The sequence below is a fragment of the Seriola lalandi genome, unplaced genomic scaffold, assembly GCF_002814215.2.
Source record: "Seriola lalandi dorsalis isolate HSWRI2012SDOR001 ecotype SW California unplaced genomic scaffold, Sedor1 jcf7180002054427, whole genome shotgun sequence".
NCBI lineage: Eukaryota > Metazoa > Chordata > Actinopteri > Carangiformes > Carangidae > Seriola > Seriola lalandi.
Genome location: NW_019524980.1, coordinates 504,800 through 525,135, shown reverse-complemented (window position 1 = coordinate 525,135; position 20,336 = coordinate 504,800). Strand labels below are relative to the sequence as shown.

At 39.0% G+C, this 20,336-nt stretch overlaps 4 protein-coding genes across 7 annotated transcripts; 2 read left to right on the top strand and 2 right to left on the bottom strand.

The window, feature by feature from the left end:
- The first annotated feature begins 2 nt into the window (after window positions 1–2).
- Window positions 3–12,774, top strand: LOC111658220 (Rieske domain-containing protein-like). Of its 2 annotated transcripts, none has more exons than XM_023410655.2 (4): window positions 3–21; window positions 11,367–11,594; window positions 11,787–11,821; window positions 12,069–12,774. In XM_023410655.2, the coding sequence occupies exons 2-4, from the start codon at window positions 11,393–11,395 to the stop codon at window positions 12,357–12,359; spliced, it is 528 nt and encodes a 175-aa protein (XP_023266423.1). In that variant the 5' UTR covers window positions 3–21; window positions 11,367–11,392; the 3' UTR covers window positions 12,360–12,774. The 2 variants fall into 2 exon arrangements, with proteins under 2 accessions (XP_023266423.1, XP_023266422.1); XM_023410654.2 differs by lacking the exon at window positions 3–21 and adding an exon at window positions 8,992–10,680.
- LOC111658217 (uncharacterized) lies at window positions 868–9,744 on the bottom strand. 3 transcript variants are annotated; one of them, XM_023410650.2, is made up of 15 exons: window positions 9,678–9,744; window positions 8,599–8,709; window positions 7,614–8,507; window positions 7,216–7,375; window positions 6,907–7,004; window positions 6,513–6,731; window positions 6,142–6,229; window positions 5,441–5,562; window positions 5,157–5,262; window positions 4,963–5,034; window positions 4,695–4,804; window positions 2,556–4,396; window positions 2,016–2,481; window positions 1,749–1,842; window positions 868–1,618 (listed from the first exon to the last, which is right to left on the bottom strand). In XM_023410650.2, exons 2-15 carry the CDS (start codon window positions 8,655–8,657, stop codon window positions 1,463–1,465), a joined length of 4,485 nt encoding a protein of 1,494 aa, XP_023266418.1. In that variant the 5' UTR covers window positions 8,658–8,709; window positions 9,678–9,744; the 3' UTR covers window positions 868–1,462. The 3 variants fall into 3 exon arrangements, with proteins under 3 accessions (XP_023266418.1, XP_087031366.1, XP_023266417.1); XM_087175240.1 differs by lacking the exon at window positions 9,678–9,744 and adding an exon at window positions 8,814–8,950 and having other exon boundaries at window positions 8,599–8,704; XM_023410649.2 differs by lacking the exon at window positions 9,678–9,744 and adding an exon at window positions 8,814–8,918.
- A 1,178-nt stretch (window positions 12,775–13,952) lies between the features above and the next one.
- On the top strand, window positions 13,953–17,693 carry gtf2h3 (general transcription factor IIH, polypeptide 3). Its single transcript, XM_023410664.2, has 14 exons — window positions 13,953–14,037; window positions 14,169–14,274; window positions 14,379–14,458; window positions 14,576–14,682; window positions 14,915–15,057; window positions 15,314–15,376; window positions 15,706–15,735; window positions 15,831–15,859; window positions 15,949–16,023; window positions 16,129–16,182; window positions 16,494–16,562; window positions 16,664–16,799; window positions 16,909–16,945; window positions 17,116–17,693. The coding sequence occupies exons 2-14, from the start codon at window positions 14,265–14,267 to the stop codon at window positions 17,183–17,185; spliced, it is 903 nt and encodes a 300-aa protein (XP_023266432.1). The 5' UTR covers window positions 13,953–14,037; window positions 14,169–14,264; the 3' UTR covers window positions 17,186–17,693.
- A 114-nt stretch (window positions 17,694–17,807) lies between these two features.
- On the bottom strand, window positions 17,808–20,309 carry psmd9 (proteasome 26S subunit, non-ATPase 9). Its single transcript, XM_023410666.2, has 6 exons — window positions 20,136–20,309; window positions 19,914–20,013; window positions 18,867–19,060; window positions 18,643–18,744; window positions 18,375–18,463; window positions 17,808–18,072 (listed from the first exon to the last, which is right to left on the bottom strand). Exons 1-6 carry the CDS (start codon window positions 20,259–20,261, stop codon window positions 18,045–18,047), a joined length of 639 nt encoding a protein of 212 aa, XP_023266434.1. The 5' UTR covers window positions 20,262–20,309; the 3' UTR covers window positions 17,808–18,044.
- Window positions 20,310–20,336: the final 27 nt, after the last annotated feature.

The following is a 20,336-nucleotide window of genomic DNA, read 5'->3' as shown; positions in this document are numbered from 1 at the left end:
GTCCTGGAACGCGCCTCGCTGGTAGGTTTCCAGCTGGTTTAAAACTCGAAATAATGCTAAAGCCCAGTCTTTTCTAAGAGATTATGTGGCGACTTTACCATTTTCAGCTAAAGTGAACACATATTTATTTCCTGAAATGAGATCGGGCAGACATTTGATTGGTTATTCTCGAAGTGTGACCTATCCTGAGTTGTTTTTTTTGTTTTTTGTTTTTTTAGCCAAAACAGGTTATGTGAGTTTCTTTGACTGTGGCGTATTACTCGCAGAACTGATCCTCTAAAAGCCACACTCAACAGTATAAGAAGCTTGCTATTTTAATAGTTTTCACTCTTAACTATGCTCTCTTTGGAGTATATACATTTTCATAACAAAAATATGGCAATTTGAATAGGCAAATAGAAAGGGGGAAACGTGCACACTCCCACTCAAAATAATCATCAGTTAACGCCTGAAATAAATATTTCACAACACTGAACATATTATCTGATCATCAAGAAAATTGAAGTCAATCTTAAATCCTTACAACTGTGTTTCAAAAACCAAATAGTGCCAATGACTTTGCTGAAAACGGAAATTACATCAATTGTCTCTTTGCTTAAGTATCACAATCTTTTATCAAAGGACAAAAAAAGCACCAGAAAGCAGTTTGGCACCTGCCAAGTAAACAGCTCGTTTAGTTTTGCATCTTTTTGTCTTTGTCAGTCAAGCATTTTCAAACAGAAGACCAAGCCTACTCAGACTGGGCTGGTCTTTGTCTGGGCAGGCAGAGTCTTGTGATGGTTCGGGTAAAGAACAAATTAAAACACAAACCAGGTAACATGAAATCCTTGATTAAGTCTAATACCAAAGTCATGTCTCAAAATAATCTTGTGATTATTTCCATTTGGTTTTTAATGGCAAAAACAAAACATGATTTGTAATTTTCTTTTAAGACCAAGAAAAAACAAGGCAAGACCAAAACTGAGGAAACATGAACAGTCTGATACAAGGAGAGACTGGACTTGCAAAAGTACAACCCTTAAGCTTAAATTAAAAGATGCAGTTTACAGTACATAGATAGCACCTATCAAAATAGCTTCATTTATAAATACCTGTAATTCAAGTATCCACAGTAATGTAATAGACACACACACACACACACAGTTTTACTTTTCCCTTCTGATTCTAATATATACAATATTACTGTTTGCCTCCATGGAAAAATGGAATGGGAGAATATGTCTCTAGTTTCACTGCGAGAACCCTCATGAAACACATCTCTTGTCATGATCTTTGTACAATTTCTAGTAAACTTTTAAGCAAAACATTGATAATGTATTTTACTCATGTTGTATTTAGCTTTGTCAGTGAAAAATATATTAAGCAGCTATAAAACACCATGACAACCTTGCATAACTGGCATTTCCTCAGTGTATGGGCTGTATATAAATTGGAAATATTCCTGCTTATAAACTTTGTTAATTCAAGTAATTGGATTGTTATTATCTTCTCTTTGGTTGTGTGGTTGGCTAAAATGACTAGGCTTCAGATATGGCTGCAGCTGAGCTCTCATGCTGTGGACACACTGAGCCTTTCTCTCCATGATCTCTTCCAGCTTGTGGACATATTCCCCAAATGCCTATAAGACAGAGAGACAAATAGTGAGGATAGACAAAAGTGTGTAGTCACTTTAAAATATATAGATTATAAAAAGGAAGTGGGAGGACATAACAATTTAGCTAACAATCGTGGGTTTGATTTATTCTGACCATATCAGGTTGCTGGCACAGAAGTGTCCCCTCTTTATGACATAGGTCTTCCATCTCCTCTAGCTGCGCCCAGTGGGCCTGGACAACATGCCACCTTAAATTGGAATTGGATTAGAAAAGAGACGGATATATTTTATTCCAACTAATAATAATAATAAAAATAATAACTTTATTGCTCTATCATGTCTGTTGGATTAACATGTGTGAACAAGATTTTCAGTATCTTTCTTTTTCAGTAAACGAGAGAGTGACAATTCCGGTACTTACTGGTCATGATCCAAGTCTTCTAGGGCAGACAAATGGATTATGGGTCTAATTTGCTGATTGCTTGTGATTTCTTGACCATTTGACTCTGCAGGACTGTTCGGTTGGAGTGAGTTGTTTGAGTTGCTGGAATGGTTTGTATGTACTGTGTGACACTGGCCCAAGACACTTTCTGACTGTGGCGTTGCAGTGGAAGAGGCAGGTTTGTTGTGCATGTTGTATGTATATTCTGTTGAGATTTGTGTGGCACCATTTGGGATTGAGCTGGATGAACCAGTGTTCCATGAGTGCTGCACAGGGGGTGAGATAGACTGCCTGGCAGAAGTTTGCATAGAAGCACATGTAGAAGGTTTAAGTGGGGATGCAGGGGCTTTGTTGCCAAGGACTGGCATGGTTTTGGGTTTCTGACTGTTTTCTTGGTCTTGGAGAGAGACAAGCATAACTTCAGGCATAGGAGGTTTTGTCCCACCTGTTCAAGATAAAAAAAAAAGTTCACATACACGTTTTTAAGCACTAATTAGTACACACACTCAGAGAACTTACCTATTCCATGGTGCTCATATGTGGCACAACACATGCCCTTTCCATCTGCATGAGTCTCATCTTGAGGTAAACCAGACATCTTGGCTTTGAGTCCTGGATGGTTGTGTACCTGAGTACAAGTTGGATTTCCAGGTAGTTTGTTAACAGCCTCAGTAGGTATCATATATCCAGTCTGTGTGATGGAAGTAGAGAGAGGAAGTGTAGTTGACTGAGCATTTGAAAATTTGGTATTTTTCAATGGTAGAGGCAGGATGTTGGAGGTGCATCTGGTTTGTTTTGAATCACGAGAGAGATCACTTAGTTTGTTTGGCACCAGGAGTGCGTTGATATGTTCACAGGCTGGGGAGAGAGGTCGTTCTGCTGGAGCTCGCCGATGTGGTGATTCAAAAGAAGGGTGGTTAAAGAGGCTGTTGTTGTCATTGTTGTTAGGGGCGGAGACGGAACTGTAGCTGTCAGCTCCTCCTTCCTCCTCAGTACTCCACACCCCATCAGCTGGGGCATCTGAGGAATCCAGTCCTTCCTCAACCACATGTCTTCTGGCTTCTGAATGACAGCTGCAAGACACTTGTGCCACTACATTAGTCCGCATTGCACCTGTCATCGTATCTGTTTGCTCCGTCTCTGTTGTTGCCACCCAGGCCCACCTCCTCTCTTCCCCTTCCATCCCAGCTGGCTTCCTTTCTTTCCTCCTTTCTTTCTTCTTTACTCTTGCTTCACCTGTGCCCACCACTGACCTCCACTTATAACTTTCACCTCTGCCTTCTGCCCGTGTTCCTTCCCAAGATACCTTCCAGTCTTCACCAACACCACCAGAGTCACCATAGGCATCTCCATCATCATTATTATTGCAGCTTGGAGAGGTTTCAGTTTGTAAGTGAATCTCACCACTGGGAAAAGGCAACTCTCCTCTATTACCCTCAGCCCTAACCTCAACCCCGGCTCTGTATGCATTTAAAACCTCTTCCAAACCATGATAAATGAAGGCAGAAGATGAGAAATGGGAAGACTGTTGGAGAGAAGAGGAGGAAGAGAGAGAGGCCTGACAAGAGGAAGAGAAAGATGGACGTGTAGAAGGTGAGAAGAGACTGACAGACGAAGAAGCAGATGAGGGCATAAACTGCTGCAGCTGCTGGTGATACTGTCTCAGATGCCTGTGCCTCTCCTTATCCCTTTCATCAACCTTTTTTAAATCTGTTTCCTTTAGCCTTTCTACTTCACTACAACTGTCTCTACTGCTTTCCACTTGTTTTTGCTGCTTTATCCATATTCTTTTCTCCTCTCTCGCGGCTGTCACAGTCCGATGCTGGTTCTGTTTTTCTCTATGGTAAATTCCAGATTCACTTTGAGATAAAGACTCTTGTACCCCAGGCAAATTAAGCTGCTCATCTATTGGCTCTCCCAACACCAGCCCTGCCCTGGCGTATTGGTCACTATCAGAATGACTGTTAGTTCTTCCATGCCTTTCATTTTCTCTTCTCCTGTCTTTCCTTTCACTTTCTCCCTCCCTCCCATGCCTCTTATCACCCATTCCTAGCCAACCCCTAACTGGTGTAATATGTTCAAGTCCAATCCCTTTTCTGTGCCTTGCACTTGTTTTCGCTTCCCATCTGCTGTTCTTGGGTGTGGAGCAGAGAATTGCATCCCCTGTGGGCAGCCTTGCGATAGGTGTGGTGGGACTGAAAGCCTCTTTTTGTCTCCCCAACTTCTGCTTTTTAGGGGGACTTTTCCCTCGGGTGCCAACACTGCTGCTGCTGCTGTTGGATAGGTTATGTTTGGGGGAGGGTATTGTCTTGCCTCTTCTTCCTCCTCTTAGTCCTCCTTGTCCTCTCAACTCCTTCACCCTATGCAAAATGAAGTAGATATAACATCCCAGGTAGCAGTCACTGATCATTGCCACTATAGGCCTGGATACAACCATTGGAAAGGGATCAAAACTAAAACAGAGACCTCTTATTTAAAACTACCATTCCAAGTCATATAATTAAAGCAGAATGAATGAAATCCAGTTGGGATCTAAGTTGATAGAAAAATAAAAATCCTATTATTACTTATACAATAATTATTTTTCTTTTAAGCAACTAACATCCGATTCCTCCCATCACACCTACACACACACACACACACACACAAAACACTTACCGATCAGCATATCTCAGTGTATTAAGTGTGTGTTCAGTTGCTAAGTGACCAGGTGAAATGTTGGCAATCATACATGTCATTGAGTCACCAACAAATGAGTCTTTCAAAACCTGGAATGAGAGCAGAGTAGTCCAATATGAAACCCAGGTGAGTTTATTGATTGAAATGGTCAAATAAAAAAAAAATCAGCCAGGATATCTATATATACTTGTATCGTAACAGAAATACTGAAAATGGTTACATGAAAAAGTTACTTAAGTCATATTACCTGAGTGAGTTTGCTTTGTCTGAAAGGTGTGTGTGATTGCTCTTGATCAAGAGACCTAATACATTCTTTAAGCTGAAAGAAAAACAAACTTACAGATCAGAAAGTATGTAAAATTCAACCATGTATTCACAAATATCTTTGACTTCATGTGGTATCTCTGATTGTGTGAGCGTGTGTGTGTGTGTATATCTTACAGCCAACAGACTCTGGTTGATCTCAGCTCCCTCCATACGACTCTGCCTATCTGGTTCTTTGGTATCTGATGCCCTCTCACTTCCTGCCAGATCCACAAACCACATTCTGTAGGGACACACACAAACACAAATCTTTCTTAGTTCACATCATTTTACATCAATTTTTGATCTACCACACAATAACTCTAGTAGTGCTACAAGAAGAAAATACAAAACCATCAGAAAAGAATGTACATCATAATATGCCCAAAAGACAATAAAACACATTGGATGTTGTCACTCACCTGCCAGCTATCTGCTGGTTTGGGCATCTAAGCTGAATCTGAAGCAAAGCATGAGAACGAGAAGAAAGTGGATTCACTCCACTCATCCCCTGCGTGCGTTCCTCTGTACCTTGTGAAATCACCTTTGTAAGGGCAACAGGAGGAGGGAAGCAGGAGAAGGAGAGATTGAGATGTTAAAAGAGACTGCAGTACTCAAACAAACAAAGACAATCATAGAATTTTCTTGCTGGGTAATATTACATGTATTTAAATACAGTAAGAGGCTGTTGGTGCATATGTGTAGATGGGAGCACAGATCATCCTGCCTGAGATGCTAGATATTGGACTTGAAAGTATATATATTTCCTGTTGCACTCCTTCAAATACACCAAAAAAAATAGTAATGAGTGTTGTGTCAACAAAAAGAGACATAAAGAAATAAGATACTACAGGCAAGGTTTCATTCGATCATGGTACAAAGTCATCATCAAAAATTGCAATAAAAACTTAAAAATTAAAACTTTAACATTAAACATTTTACCATGACTTTGGGAAGCAAGACAGGCAAACATGAAATTTTCTTTTTCTTCTTTAAAGGATATATCTCTGATTTTGGAATCAAAGTCTTCGTTATAATGTGTTTTAGGTTGGCGTGCTAATCAGAACGCCAGTTCTGGACAACACAGCATGGACATGAGGCGATTTTAAAGAAAGGTGTGAACCTCCAGCAGTGAGCTGACTGAGTCCACCCTGACATCATGCAGGCCTGCAATGTGAACCACCTTCTGTCCATCCTCCCTGGCAAATAACCTACAGAAGGAAAAAAGAAAAACGAGAGATTAAGAGGAAGAAGAAATAGAGAAAGAATACAGTTTTGACATAAATCCAAATATTACGAAGAGGACATCCTGGTTCTCTTTGACGATGATGCTACCAAAAAATAGTAAATGGTCGCGATATCACAAATAAGCAACTGATAAAGTAATGACAATATTATATATTTTCATATTTCAAAACAGTTACCTGCAAAATACATTACTGATCAGTTTTTGTTTTCTTTTATAACAATATGCACAGAGTCAAACAAACACACCTTTTCCTGTGATCCAGCAGGTCATACAGCTGACCACAATAAATCTCAAAGAAACTGACATACACCAGCAGGGGTAAGTTAATGTGTGTGGTGGACAGGTGAGCAAAAATGTCCCGAACAGCAAGTGCATACAACCCTGGTCTCCCGGGGGATGAACCCAACATGGTGTGAGTCTTCCCTGCACCTGTCTGGCCATATGCAAAGCAGGTGGCCTTGCCTCTATGGATGCACACAATACAAATATAGATAGTTAGGCACATATTCATAGAAACACAAAAACACCTACAAGCATGTACTTCAAACCCCAAAAGTGACTTTATGATATTTGGTTAGAAAGAAATGTAGGGTGACAACATAGACAACTCCATGTACCACTACATCAATGCTAACCTACCCATTGAGCATGTGCTGCACCAGAGGAAATGCTGTTTGTTGATACACCTCCTCATTGGAGCTTTCTTCTCCAAAAACCTTGTCAAAGTAGAACCTGTGCTGAAGGTACAAAACAGCATGGTATCCTCGAAGTAAAAATCCACCCTTACATTTATAGAATTTCATGACATAACATGCATCTAACATTGTCACAGTTTAATAATATGTGTTTAGTTGGAGACATTAGTATCTTTAGTTTCAGTACAGATACATGAAAAAACGATGTCAGACAGAATATTGATTTGTCATTGTCTCTTCTCTGGACATCTACCTGTAGTATGTATTGTGTGAGATCCACAGCTTCTTTGCTTTCGTGGACAATCACACACTCTCCGTCTGAAGTTGTTACAACATCTGCTTCTCTCCTGCTTTCTGCATGTGTCAGAGGTCTTTTCCTCACACACACACTAATCCGCTGTGCTCCTTCTTGCCTGGTAGACACACACACACCAATCAAAATCAAAATTAGGATGATCATGTCCAAAGGAAACAATGTGCAAACTTCATAATACAAAGAGACACAACCACATAAAGTTTGTAAATTATGAAAGAATTGTGCATTCATAGGAAACCTCTCCTCAGTGCATGTGTTGGAGCCATTTGGACACTAACTTATCATTTGTAAGTATGGAGTTAGCAGCGAGGACAATACAAACCACCACCACTCACTTTTTGTTTGAAGCAGGAGGGGAACTCTGTGGTACTCCATAGTTGTAGCCAGCTGTTCTCTTTGGTTCATAAATAGGTGTTGGCTTAGCCATGTGTCCAGAAGCCCCATTACTGGCTATGTCTGTATTAAGTTTTTCCTTCTTAAAGAATCTTTTCCTGTCTTTGTGTCCACCTGGTTTGTTGTCAAACCTCTTTGATGCCACTGTTGCAGGCCTGGGTTTTTGTTTGTGGACTGAGACAAACTTTGGTGATAATCTGGTGTCAGAGTTGTGCATGGCAGTTCCTCTTATGATGTCTGACTTGGTGTTTCCTCCCGTGTGATGATTTGAAGGACGACTATGGGCATACGTCCTGTGGTTGTGGTTCCCTTTGGAGCCACAAACCACAGCACTTCCACTGTCAAGCTCATGCTGCAGAGGTGCAGCTGACCCTTTGCTCTGGACTCGCCCATTATTTCTTTTATGACTTGCGCAGACATTAACAGAGCCTACTGGACAAGAAAGTAGCTTCTGATGATGATCAAAGGTTTCAGAAGTGAAATCAAGCCGTCTGCGAACGTGTGATGGTCTGGCAAAAGTGGCTGCATATAGCTTATTCATGGCACCACCCTTCTCATCTTCATCATTATATACATCTTCATCAGGATCTCCATAGCCATCATAAGTAAAGCTCCTATCCACTACAGCATAGCGTTCATCACCATCATCAGCAACATAATCATCATAATCATCACCATCTTCATATCCAAGACCCTCCAGGTCAAGAGTTTTGATCATTTGGACCAGATGGAAGAGTCGAGTCCTGTCCTCCATAGTGCAGACTCCTAGGATGGGATAGTCCTCCATAGTCAGTGCTGAGAGGTCGGCTGCATGATGAACTCCCATGGAGGTAAACCTGAATTGACAGGAGACAGAGGGGGGCAGATAGTCAGAGGACAAGACACAGCAAGTGTGAGTTTGGAGGTCCTGTGGGTGAGTGTGCTTACCTAGCATAGTGATGCTGTAGCCCAAACGCTCTCAGACACTCATTCAGGCCAAGTGTCATTTCCTCACGTTCCTTTTCTCTGTTTTTCTTTTATTTCACTCCTCCTCCTACCCTGAGAATGGCAGAAATCTCGGTTTAGTCTCTTTATCAGTTGGTCACAAAAAATAAAAAGTTTGCAAAAAGTGACATAATTCTATGATGACATGCTAAACTTACACAGAAAATAACTCAAAAACTAAAACTACAAAATACACACTACACAAGCTCTCTACTAGCCACACCACTTTTTCGAAGCCAGTGTGTCCTTTCTGTTATCCTTCCCTCAGTGATTTCTGTCAGAGACTGATGACCAGTGGTCGGTCACTGTGTCATTGCTACCACACTGCCTCTCTCGTGGTGGTAAGCAAAGCACAAGACACTGGTATGATGCTGAAATTTGACACTTGGTCAGGATGGAGCCAGGGCAGCACAGTGCAGTCATGTCACATATTTCTGTATCATAGCAAATATGATAAATATAGCAGACACAGGCAAGCAACTGTTGCTTCATTGGCTTCTGCAGCTGTAATATTCCTGCCATATGGCACTTGGGTGAGACTCGCTTCATATACATACAAAAGGTGAGAGTGCTGTTCATTACTGTGCTTATGAAACAGTCCAGTTTTTCAAATCATGTCACTCAGAGCAAGGGCAAGTGATATATATCCATATTTCCTTCAGGCTGAGGCCCAGTCCCTACATTGAATCCCTGTTGGGAGTTCAGCTTGTTTCTGTTACAGTTATTCAATGCAAACTGAAATACAGAAATGGACGTTCAAATGACATGTATGGCTGCAGAGCATAAACTGAATAGGAAGTATGTTGTTGATACCTGTCCAAGTGTGATGCTAAAATTAACTTACACTCCAAAATAAAGTAGTTGGGGTTTTAAAATGACTGCCAAAATCAAACAGTGTTAATTGGTTAAATGACTGTGCCTGACACATTTGCTAAATAAGAAGTAAGTAAGTAATAGTTTTTATATACGAATTGGCTAATTGTAACATTTTTCTAAAACTTAAAAATCAACAGAAAACTTACCAGATTCACTGCTGACTTTTTCCCTTTTTTTGCAGCAAAAAGCAATTGGACGGACGGTGACCGTTTCTCTGAACGAGCAAAGTGAAATGACAAAATACATTAATTTTTCAGAAAGTTGCTAGCTTGAGTAGTATCACCATTTCCGTACACAGTGGGTTACCATAACGACGAAAACGGTTTCTCGCAGTAAGTGCACATACTCCAGTTGAGCCGGACTGGCAGACCTACGAATGGCAGAAATTAAGACATTTAATAAGAGCTGAATGCAGAACTTCAGAAGGGCAGCCGGTCAAATTACGCTCAGATCAGCATAAAGGACAAAGATAATCCCCCAGAGGGCTTAATGCCCACCAACAAACCTACTAAGACAAAAAGCCTTCTCAGAGTAACCCAATTAGACATTTGCCCCACTGGCGTTACGTGCTGAGAGCTGAAAAATGGACCACTGATAGATGTGTGTTTATGAATGATGAAATACAGGAATTATTATTGTTATTACTGAGGTTGTTTTGCACAATCTATAGCTATTATATAGTTATATAGTGTTTTGTGTTTTTCTTCCATATTCCACTATAGAGTATACTGACAGGCTATATATCATATACCGTAAATTAATATCATATATCGTAATAGTGAATGCATGCATACTTTGTGCACATTTAGCATATTCTCTGTTCGCAATGAACAAAAAAAGGAAACATGGAATCTTGCTCATCAGTCTGTGTTTCACTGGGGACAACTTTGGATGTAACTCATAACATTTCTACTTCAAACGGAAAAAAGCTTTCTTGAAACGCTGACGAAGTTTCGTTTGCATTTTAGAATTTGACACATGTCCAAATTAATGTTGAAGGCCTGATAAAGCATTTGCGCATTTCTGTGTGTAATTTTAGCAAGATAAAGTCTTACGTCCCGCCCAGGACGTGTGACCAAATTACTATATTCAGCAAACAGTTGCCATGCTGCCAGACCAGTCAGAGATGTAACCAGACTACGTTCAAAGGTGAGTTAGTTTAATGTTTAGACTGGGAAGTTAAGAGTCAGAGCTGAAACAAAGAGAAACTGCTGTTCATGAATAGTATGTGTTTCTGTTTGTGCTTTCTGTTTTGGTCTTGAGTGTGAGATTGTGCTGAACTTTTTCTACCCCACTGATAATCTGTTTTACTTATAAACAATACCCCCCTACCCCCTCCTCTCTCAGTGGCTCACATGTAATTTGGATAAACGTTTTTATTCCTGCTTCCTTATTTTTTAGATGAATAATCATGCAACATGTCATCTGTTCACTCAATGTAAAAGCAGAGAAAATTAAAGGCACTGACACATCTGGAACATCAGTCAATGTATAACCAACAGGTTTCACAGGTCTGCATCTTAGTACAGTGTTTGGTACAGACACAACATGTATAATTTGATCAACTGTGGGAGAAAATGTCTGATTTAGCAGATACTTAACTATATGCCTTGGGAACATTTTAATCACGTCCTTCTCTTACTTAATTTCCTTAATTAAGTTTTAAGTCTGTGCCATATGTTTTATTTATGTCTGTCGCAGCTATCTACAGTGTGAATTATTAACAGATCTACTTAATATCAGTATTAATTTCCATGTATCTATTTTGCTATTAATAATTTTTCAATCTTCTAACATAAAAATTGCTTTTAAACTATGATATCATTAATTAACAGGAAACTTGCAGTAAGAAATTATCAAGATGTCTTCTGAAGGAGAGACTTCTCAGACTTCCTCATCCTCCTCCTCCTCCTCCTCACCAACTCCTTCTGCCTCACACTTCATCGGGAAGAAGGAGGACATTGTCAAGGCGGGGCGCGTGACCAAGCTGGTGAATGGATGCAGAGACGTACTGGTCCTGTACCACCAGGGGCAGCTTCATGCAATGGACATGCGCTGCTACCGTAAGCTTGGATTGTGTGGTTGTTATTTGTGTCAATACAAAAGTTAACACATAAAACTACAGCTTTTGACGTTTGTAATGTTTTCAAGTGTGAGTTATTAAGTGTGAAGTTAGTCTCAGCAATGCCTCATCACGTTTGAAACACTGATTAAGAAACTGCTGTGTATAATGACACTTGTTTTTGTACTGTCAGATTCAGGTGGTGCATTACAGTATGGAGACATTGAGGTGAGTTGCCTATTATTTTCTCTGACTGTTGGAATGAGTTTACTAAAATATATATATTAATATGTCAGGCACTATTTGACACACAGTCACACTAAATACTTATGCATGACTCTTAATACCTGTAATTCTTTTTTGTCAGCTTGTTAAATTTTTGTTCAGGCTTTGTTGTGTATAAAATAGCTGATAAATATGAAGTTTTCTTGTAAGACTGCAACTACAGCTGTAATCTAATCACCTTCATCATTAGGAGTTTAATGGGCGGATGTGCATCGTGTGCCCATGGCACAAGTACAAGATCACACTAGCAGAAGGGGAAGGGCTTTACCAAGCTGTGGACGATCCTACAGCCAAACCCCTGAGAACTCACTGGTGCTCCAAGGGAGTCAAACAGAGGATTCACAAGGTCACTGAGGTCAACGGGGATGTATTTGTAACACTGAACAACTCCAGCGAAACCATTGAGTCAGACGTCTACCAGACTGAGAAATACAGGACTGTCTTGCTCAAGGCCCAGCCAAAACCCAAGCCCAAGAAATAACACAGGATTTGTTGAATATACAAAGCATGCCTCAAGGACAATTTTGGAAGTTTTGTTTTATTGGGGAACATTAATAGCTTCAAGAGGAGGATATGCAGGATGTGTGTAATTCAGTAAATATTTAATGTATAAAATGGCTGGCATTTTTTACTTCATTCAAGAACATTTTGTTTTGCTACAGAATATTAGGGATTATAATTATTAAATAAAATCAGATTAATTGCTTCAAGGCCAATTTTGGAAGCTTTGTTTTACTGGGAAACATTAATACCTTCAGGAGGAGGATATGCAGGATGTGTATTTAATTCAGTAAATATTTAATGTATAAATGTCTGTCATTTGTGACTTCATTCAACAACAATTTGTTTTGCAACTGAATATTAGGGATAATAATTATTAAAAAATATACTGTTTACTTTTGGTAGAAATTATTTCTGATTATTTCATGTCACCACAGGTTTTTCCAGTAGAGTAAATAATCTGATCAGATTCTGTAGCTGCTTCCTGGGTTTGGGGCCGTTGGTTCATAAAAACAAACAAAGTTTTACTTTAGGCACTGGTGAACTGTCATTAGGGTTTTTTTCCAAATGTTTCCAAACGATACATCAATTGATGTGAGAAAATAATCAGTAGATTAATTGATATTGGGGGAAAAATCATTAGTTACAGCTACAGTTAATTATTTTTATACTATAACAAAACACTGTTACTGCCCTTTAAAGGCCCTGTACAAGCACACGAGTTTCAATACAGTACATTTAGATAAGTACTGTACATAAAACAATTATGTACTTTCCTTGAGTGCTTTCATTTTTTACTTAATACTTGTACTACCTAAAGTTCAGTGGGAAAACTTTACTTTTTACTCCGGACAGCTATAGGTAGTAATTACTTTACTGATTTCAATTTTACAACCAAAACATTAGATCTGTTTGGAAAATATGACGGATTGTTATAGATTAAACTACCAACACTATACAGTAAGTAACCAAATTGAGCTCCGCCTGAACCAACTACAACAGTAAATGCTATCTCCACAAATATGAGACATCTATTTTCAATAAAGAAATTGGAAAAATATCAAAGTACACCTTTTTAGCAGCTGTAAGAACTACAACACCCTGTGGTTGCGTGCAGACCATGGATGTCATGGATATCCATGGTGCAGACTCAGTAACAGCCTGAAGATGGTGTCAGGATTGAGGTGTGTTTGTTTACGTTTCATTTTTACATTTTTTTTCTGTTGTTGTGTCTCCTCCTCTCCTCTTTGTATTTTCACAGCGTCTCAGGGAGGAAATCACGGATGAGAAGGTGCTTATTGTTGAGTTTAACATAACAACAAAGAATAATAATGCAATGAGACAATGTATGACTATATTGGTCATGGGTTTCAAATACTTCATGCAATAAAATATCTAAAAGCAAAAGTCTTATCAAATGGGGGTCCATAATCTAATTTGTGTCAGTTTAGGGGTCCTTAATATGAAAATGTCTGAGAACCACTTCCATAGAAAACACCTGTAGCGGCTTTACGTGAACGCACGCTTCAGCCAAACGGCGCTAGGTGGCAGCAGCGCGCCACGTGGTATTTAATTATAAAGTAGAAAAAGAAAAACGGTCGCAGCCTAGTGATGCAAAGACTGTTGAGTATGGCCGAAGATCCTCTCTACTGTCTCTGGTATGGCTCCAGATTTGGGAAATATCTGTAGCTGAACTGATTATATGTTCCTATATTTAACTGCTTTTACAAAGTCGTACATTGTCAGAATATGCAGATTTAAAAAACGCGGGTGTTGTGTTAATTTTCAGACCAAAGATGGAAGCTAACAGAACATAAAGCTCCAGGACAGTTACAGCTTTTTAGCCTTTTGGTGTCTCTTCGGTTTAGACGAATACCCTGCTGTGATGGCATCAGGTAACGTTGTGACTTGTGTATTTTGTGTTGTAAACTAAACTAGCGAGCTTCTTCACCGAGCAGAGCTGCGTTGTGTTGTTGAAATGTTTCCACATTGTCTGCAGAGGATGAAGTCAGTCTGCTGGTCATCGTCGTGGATGTAAATCCGATATGGTGGGGCCAGCAAGCTCAGCGTGAGCCAGAGGTAGTACTTTTAATTTAGGTGTTGGTGTTAAATCATAAACTCATCCGTACTCTGGTACTGATTTCTAAATGCTGGCTGAGTCTGAACATCACCCACTGTGCTCTTGTCTCTGTCCAGTTCACGCTGTCCAAGTGTCTGGATGCTGTCATGGTGGTGGGGAACTCCCATATGGCCATGACCAGGACAAACAAGCTGGCTGTCATCGCAAGCCATTGTCAAGACAGGTAACTGTATAGCAAACTTTCCAGCGAAGAAAAAGTTAGTCCAAAGTTAAAAAAACAAAACAAAACAAACTGTATATAAAATTGTTTTAAAGTACAAAGGACATAGAGTATTTTTTACATTAATGTATTGATACTCTGAACATTACTCCTTCCACTGCCATTTTCCAGGACTGGATATAATTTTTTGCTGTCACTACTTAGATGCTAAACTCTCCCACTTACTTTATTTCAGTCACTTCCTGTTTCCCAGTAAAAGCTGGAGAGCTGGCGACAGCGGTGCAGATGATGCATCCTCCAGCGGGGATGGAAAGTATGAACTCCTGTCAGTCGCCAACAACCTTATTGCCGAAGAGATCAGGAATGTTATGTCGAAAAGTAAGTACAAGCTTCTTTTCGTTGGGTAAAATGAATATAAAATATACTTAAGAATTTACTACCTTGATGGATGACTGCTTTGTGATCCGACCTGCCATTGGATTTCTAATCAAACGGTTGACAAATCCGGGGAAGATTGTTATCATTATAAAATGTGAAAATAAAGCCTAAACTGTCTTTGCAGTTGTTATGTTTTAATGACACTGTGAGCTGTTTGTGATTCCTGAAGATTCATGAGCATCTTATGTGATTATAGCTGAAGTGAGGGGGAATTCAACAGATACTCTGTTGGCTGGATCCCTTGCCAAAGCTCTCTGCTGTATCCTTTCAGTGACATCTTTAACGGTTTCATACAGACGTGCATAAAGAATGTCATGACATGGAGAAGTGAAATTCTTTTGATTACAGCTTTACATGATAGAACTAACAACAGCAATATAATGGTATCAAATATTTGTTTATTTTCTGTTTTTGAGAAATGTTGTGCACTGGTTGTTTGAAATGTGCCCATATTTTATGTGTTGAAGGATGGAAGTGCTCGTCAAGTTAAAAGAAATGACTACATTGTTTTGTTTTTAAATCTTTTTTCCTGTATGTTGAGAATGGTTGAGCTGTTTTCCAAATTCTCCTTAAACCTTTTATATTCAGATATTCACAGGGTCTCAAAAGAGCTCGATGGTAATTATTTTATTTAACATCAAGCTTATTAGTTCTCTTCACGAGATGCTGTTTTCCTTTTAGCACTTTTGTAATGACTTGTTTATTTTCTTTAGTTGCGCAGGAGATGAAATCAAGAATATTGGTAAGCTTCAGTCTAATTTCATGGGTTTTTTTTTTTTTTTTCAACCTGACTTTGAACACAGCTTCTTTATTCCACTTTAATTGATGTAGGTGATAAAAGCAGCTGAGGACTGTGCCCTCCAGTACATGAACTTCATGAATGTGATTTTTGCTGCCCAAAAGCAGGTAAAATGTAGATTTTACTTCTGTTTTACCTCTTTTCTTCGACAGGTGTATGTATTGCATTTATTTATACTTATGAAAAATCACTGTTTATGTATTCTGAAACAGAACATCCTGATAGACGCCTGTGTGTTGGACTCGGACTCAGGTCTCCTTCAGCAGGTATTTTTTTTTACTGACTTGTTAGTACATTGACAGAACTGCATTCTTACAGCTCTACACCCTGTATCGTAATGATATGTACTGTACAAAAGCTGAGCCAAAGAACACTCAACTATTTGTGCATTGATTTTAAATAGCTTGTACAGAACAATACTCTGTCTACTGTCTAATACTCTTTAAAGTGCCAGTATATTATTATCATTAGCGTAAGGTATGCTAGGGGTGTGATGATAATGTGATACTGTTGACCGTACTGGCTGTCCTAACCTGGATATACTGAGAATTTTTACCATCAGCTATTTATTTTTTAGGCTTGCGACATAACTGGAGGATTGTACCTCAAGATACCACAGAAAATTGCTCTGGCACAATACCTTCTAGTAAGTGCACAGTACCGTCTTTACACATTCCTAAGAATATGGTTTGTCTTGTTAAAATGTAAAGACAAATCACTCTGTTGCTGGTGGTGTTTTCTGAACAGTGGGTGTTCCTGCCTGACTTGGAGCAGCGTTCACAGCTCGTGCTGCCACCGCCTGCACATGTGGACTACAGAGCTGCATGTTTCTGTCATCGTAACCTCATTGAGATTGGTTATGTGTGCTCAGTTTGTCTGTCAAGTAAGTTTAGTTCACAGCTACAGCAGCAATTGCATGACAGCAGTCTTTTTAATATATAATATACTTGTTTTGTTTTTTGATGATGCTTTCTCCTATCTTCTTCTTTTAGTATTCTGCAACTTCAGCCCCATTTGTACAACTTGCGAGTAAGTCTTTTTCTTTCTTTTTTTTAGATCTTGAGGCAGAAACCTTTTTATCCTTTAATACAAAACCCATTTCCTCTGAGTAGTACTGGTATACATCTGAAATTATGCAATGTGATTTCATCCTCACTTTGTTGGCATTAATATGATCTAAAATCTTTTATTCTTTTTAGGACTGCCTTTAAAATCCAACTACCACAGATGGTCAAGCCCAAAAAGAAGAAACTCAAGCAACCTACATGATTTTTTTTTTGCTGGGATTACATTAATCTAGTCTCTTTTTTTGATATTAAGATTATACCATTTTGCTTGGTATAAATTTGTAACAATCTTCAAGAAACGCCTTTGAGGCACAGCAGCCATATGAACATGTTTACCTGACTAAAATTGACTGTCTTTACATGTTTATCGAGGCTGTTTTCAATAGAATACTTGATAACTCCAGTCTCATCTCAAGTTTACCCCAACCTGACACATATTTCTTATTTGTGGAAATAATTGTTTCCCCCCTCCATAAAACATGCAGTCAAACATTTGGCCCGAGTATATTCACAAGTGTAAACTGATGTGATTGCTTTGTTCATATTGATAGAAACAACTGGCACTAAACTTTTAGCAGTTGATGATGTTGGGTAAAGATAATTTTCTCAGCCTATGTGTAAATTGAGTTAATGCTTTGGAAAAAAAGCAACTTTGGACAGTTTTGTGATATAAACTTTTATACAATAAAAAAAAAAAAAAAAAAAAAAAATCACACATTGTGTCCATTCATTTCTTTTCAGTGTTTGTTCATCACTTTCAATCACCGCAATACATTTCAACAACTACTCTAGTTTGAACATATAGGATTCTGATCAGAGTAGTGTAAGGTAAGCAATGTTTATTCAGCTATCATTCAGTAAATTGACTCAAACAGAAGCAACATTTTAGTCTAATATTTCTGAAGGCTGTCCTTGTACAAAGGAAAAAGTTTCAAGTTCTGATTAAGATATGGAAAAATTAAACATGGAAATTTCTGCAGTATGTACAAATTTAGTCTGAAAGCATCCAGGGTAACAAGTGGCATAAAAGTGTTTCACAGCTGAGATTCTGCACATTGTGATCACCGATTGATTGGGACAATGTTGCATCTGAAAAAGAGGCAGGACAGGCTGATGTGAACCACTTTATACTTGCCAATACCAACAGCTATTTATATCATGAATCATTCATGTTAAGGTGGATGTGCAATAGTATTTTACCAATATCTATACATGGCAAAGTAAAACACATACATTAAGAGAAACATGTTTGCTTGTCCACTAGAGGCTTTTCAGCGTCTTTGTTCATGTGGGCTCATAGATTTCTTTGCTTCTAAATATCAACTACTCTACTCGACTCTCAATCTTTGCCAAATCAAACACATGACTGTGACTGTGTGTATAACACTCACCCCAGCAAACCTCTGCCAGACCATCGCTGTGGAGTCAAGCTCATCTGAACTTTCTGTCCTTCCCGGAAAACTGTGACACGTAATGGTTTCTGTATAAAGACATGACATTGCAGTTTACACTCTAGCAATTTCATTGCAATAAATTATTCTTCACAAAATAAAAAAGATATATATTCAAAAAAAAAAAAAAAATCTTAATTTAAATTAATTTATGTAAACAATAAAATCTGATTTACTGCTCAACCAGTGGATTACTTCCAAAGCTTACCCCTTCACTGTGTTGCACCACAGCAGCAATATTCTGGAGGTTCTGGAAGTTCTGTGTGTTCACAGAACCAAACTCAGTGACTTCATCACCAACGCTGAGCCCCTTTGGAAAGACAAAAAAATGTACAGCAACAAAACAGCTATATTTTAACCCTTAACTTCAAAGAATTGTGATGGTGCATCTGAAACCACTACCAGACATAAAGTACACTTCTCATTACTCACAGCTCTACAGGCAGGTGAGCCTTGAGTCACTGCATCCACTCGTGCAAATGGAGGAGGCAGGGTGACCTGCTGTTCCATTGCCTCCACGTGGGCCTCCGCCTCATCCCGTTCCCGCTTAGCTTTCTCTCGAGCATGCAGTTTGTGCAGGGCTTCTTCTATCTCCGCCATGATGGCTTTGTGATCATTCTGCAGGCCTGGAAGACATGGTCAAGGCTTCATGTTTAAAACGACAGTGGACTGAAAATAAATGATGAAAGATTTTGCCTATAAAAGGAGAACAGAGGTGCGACAGTTAAATGATTCACAGAAAATGAATTTGCAAGTATTGTGATAGTCAATTTAACTAATTAAATTTCAGCCACTGTTTAAACAAAATGACAAGAATCCTCTTGGGCAAGTTTATCCAATGAGTGGATTTGCTGCTTTTCCCCATTTTACATAATTATAACTTGAATATCTTTTGCTTTTGTATGGTTGGTTGGTCAAAACATGACATTTTATTGCATCACCATGGGCTTTGGGAAATTCTGATATGCATTTTTCACCGTTTCCCACATTCTACATATTAAACAAATAATCAGCAGATTAATTGAAAATGAAAATAATCATTAGTTGCAGCCTTACACCAACATGCTACACGTCAGATGATGTCATATTTAATAAGTGATATATCAGTCCAAACTAACTTTTGGTCAATTGTGGTAGTGACTTCTGTCATGTAATTTTCTGACAATTTGTCTAAACAAACATTCATTTTAAGATAAAGAAATTGGGCTCAACTTGTTTTACTTCAACGTTTTAACTGTTGCACGTTGGTGTCATCACGCAGGTATTTGTTGGTTTTAACTGATCCGTCCATATAATGAAAGTAAAGAATGTTGTTTGGAAATTATACTAATTGCGACTCCATTACCTAAATGGCCGTGACAGACTATGACGTCAATACGTTAACAGGTGGTTACGTGACGTCGTGCTGCTTCACGATAAACCCAAATGTCCCCTGCTGCCACAGAAAACACTAGAAACAACAAACAAGCTGCAGCTTACATGAAATGTTGTGTCTTGCTGTCCTGATCTGGTATAAATTAACATCTGCCCGGGGGAAGCCTTCTGCGTCGACCAAGGGACCTTCAACTCCGACACCTTGCTGTGAACACAGAGTGAAGAAAGAGAAACATGTAAACTACAACCACTTCCTGACAGATGCTAGTAGTCTCGGGGTTAGCTTTATGCTACGTTGTGTGTCTGATTATCTGACCGCCAACTTACGTCTTCTAAGACGTCGTAATAAGCTTTTATCTGCTCCTCAATGTCATCTTTCTTCTTAATGAGGTTTTTAACATCATCCATTGTTATTTCCGAGTTTCCAGAACTGTTCTCCCCTGTCATCCTCATGGCTGCTCGGATAATCCTCACGGATCAATTCTTCCTCTATTTAATGTTCTGGTAGGTTCATGGTCATTTCACAAC

Excerpts from the sequence above, each read along its gene's own strand:
- gtf2h3 (XM_023410664.2), top strand. Across the intron at positions 14,459-14,575 it reads AAGCTCAGCGTGAGCCAGAG|TTCACGCTGTCCAAGTGTCT; the intron begins GTAGTACTTTTA and ends GTCTCTGTCCAG. Across the intron at positions 14,683-14,914 it reads GCAAGCCATTGTCAAGACAG|TCACTTCCTGTTTCCCAGTA; the intron begins GTAACTGTATAG and ends ACTTTATTTCAG.
- LOC111658220 (XM_023410655.2), top strand. The coding sequence starts at position 11,393 with ATGTCTTCTGAAGGAGAGACTTCTCAGACTTCCTCATCCTCCTCCTCC. Across the intron at positions 11,595-11,786 it reads AATGGACATGCGCTGCTACC|ATTCAGGTGGTGCATTACAG; the intron begins GTAAGCTTGGAT and ends TTGTACTGTCAG. Across the intron at positions 11,822-12,068 it reads TACAGTATGGAGACATTGAG|GAGTTTAATGGGCGGATGTG; the intron begins GTGAGTTGCCTA and ends CTTCATCATTAG.
- LOC111658217 (XM_023410650.2), bottom strand. The coding sequence starts at position 8,657 with ATGACACTTGGCCTGAATGAGTGTCTGAGAGCGTTTGGGCTACAGCAT. Across the intron at positions 8,508-8,598 it reads CTACAGCATCACTATGCTAG|GTTTACCTCCATGGGAGTTC; the intron begins GTAAGCACACTC and ends CTGTCAATTCAG. Across the intron at positions 1,619-1,748 it reads TGTGCCAGCAACCTGATATG|GCATTTGGGGAATATGTCCA; the intron begins GTCAGAATAAAT and ends TCTGTCTTATAG.
- psmd9 (XM_023410666.2), bottom strand. The coding sequence starts at position 20,261 with ATGAGGATGACAGGGGAGAACAGTTCTGGAAACTCGGAAATAACAATG. Across the intron at positions 20,014-20,135 it reads ATTACGACGTCTTAGAAGAC|CAAGGTGTCGGAGTTGAAGG; the intron begins GTAAGTTGGCGG and ends CTGTGTTCACAG. Across the intron at positions 18,745-18,866 it reads GCTCACCTGCCTGTAGAGCT|GGGCTCAGCGTTGGTGATGA; the intron begins GTGAGTAATGAG and ends GTCTTTCCAAAG.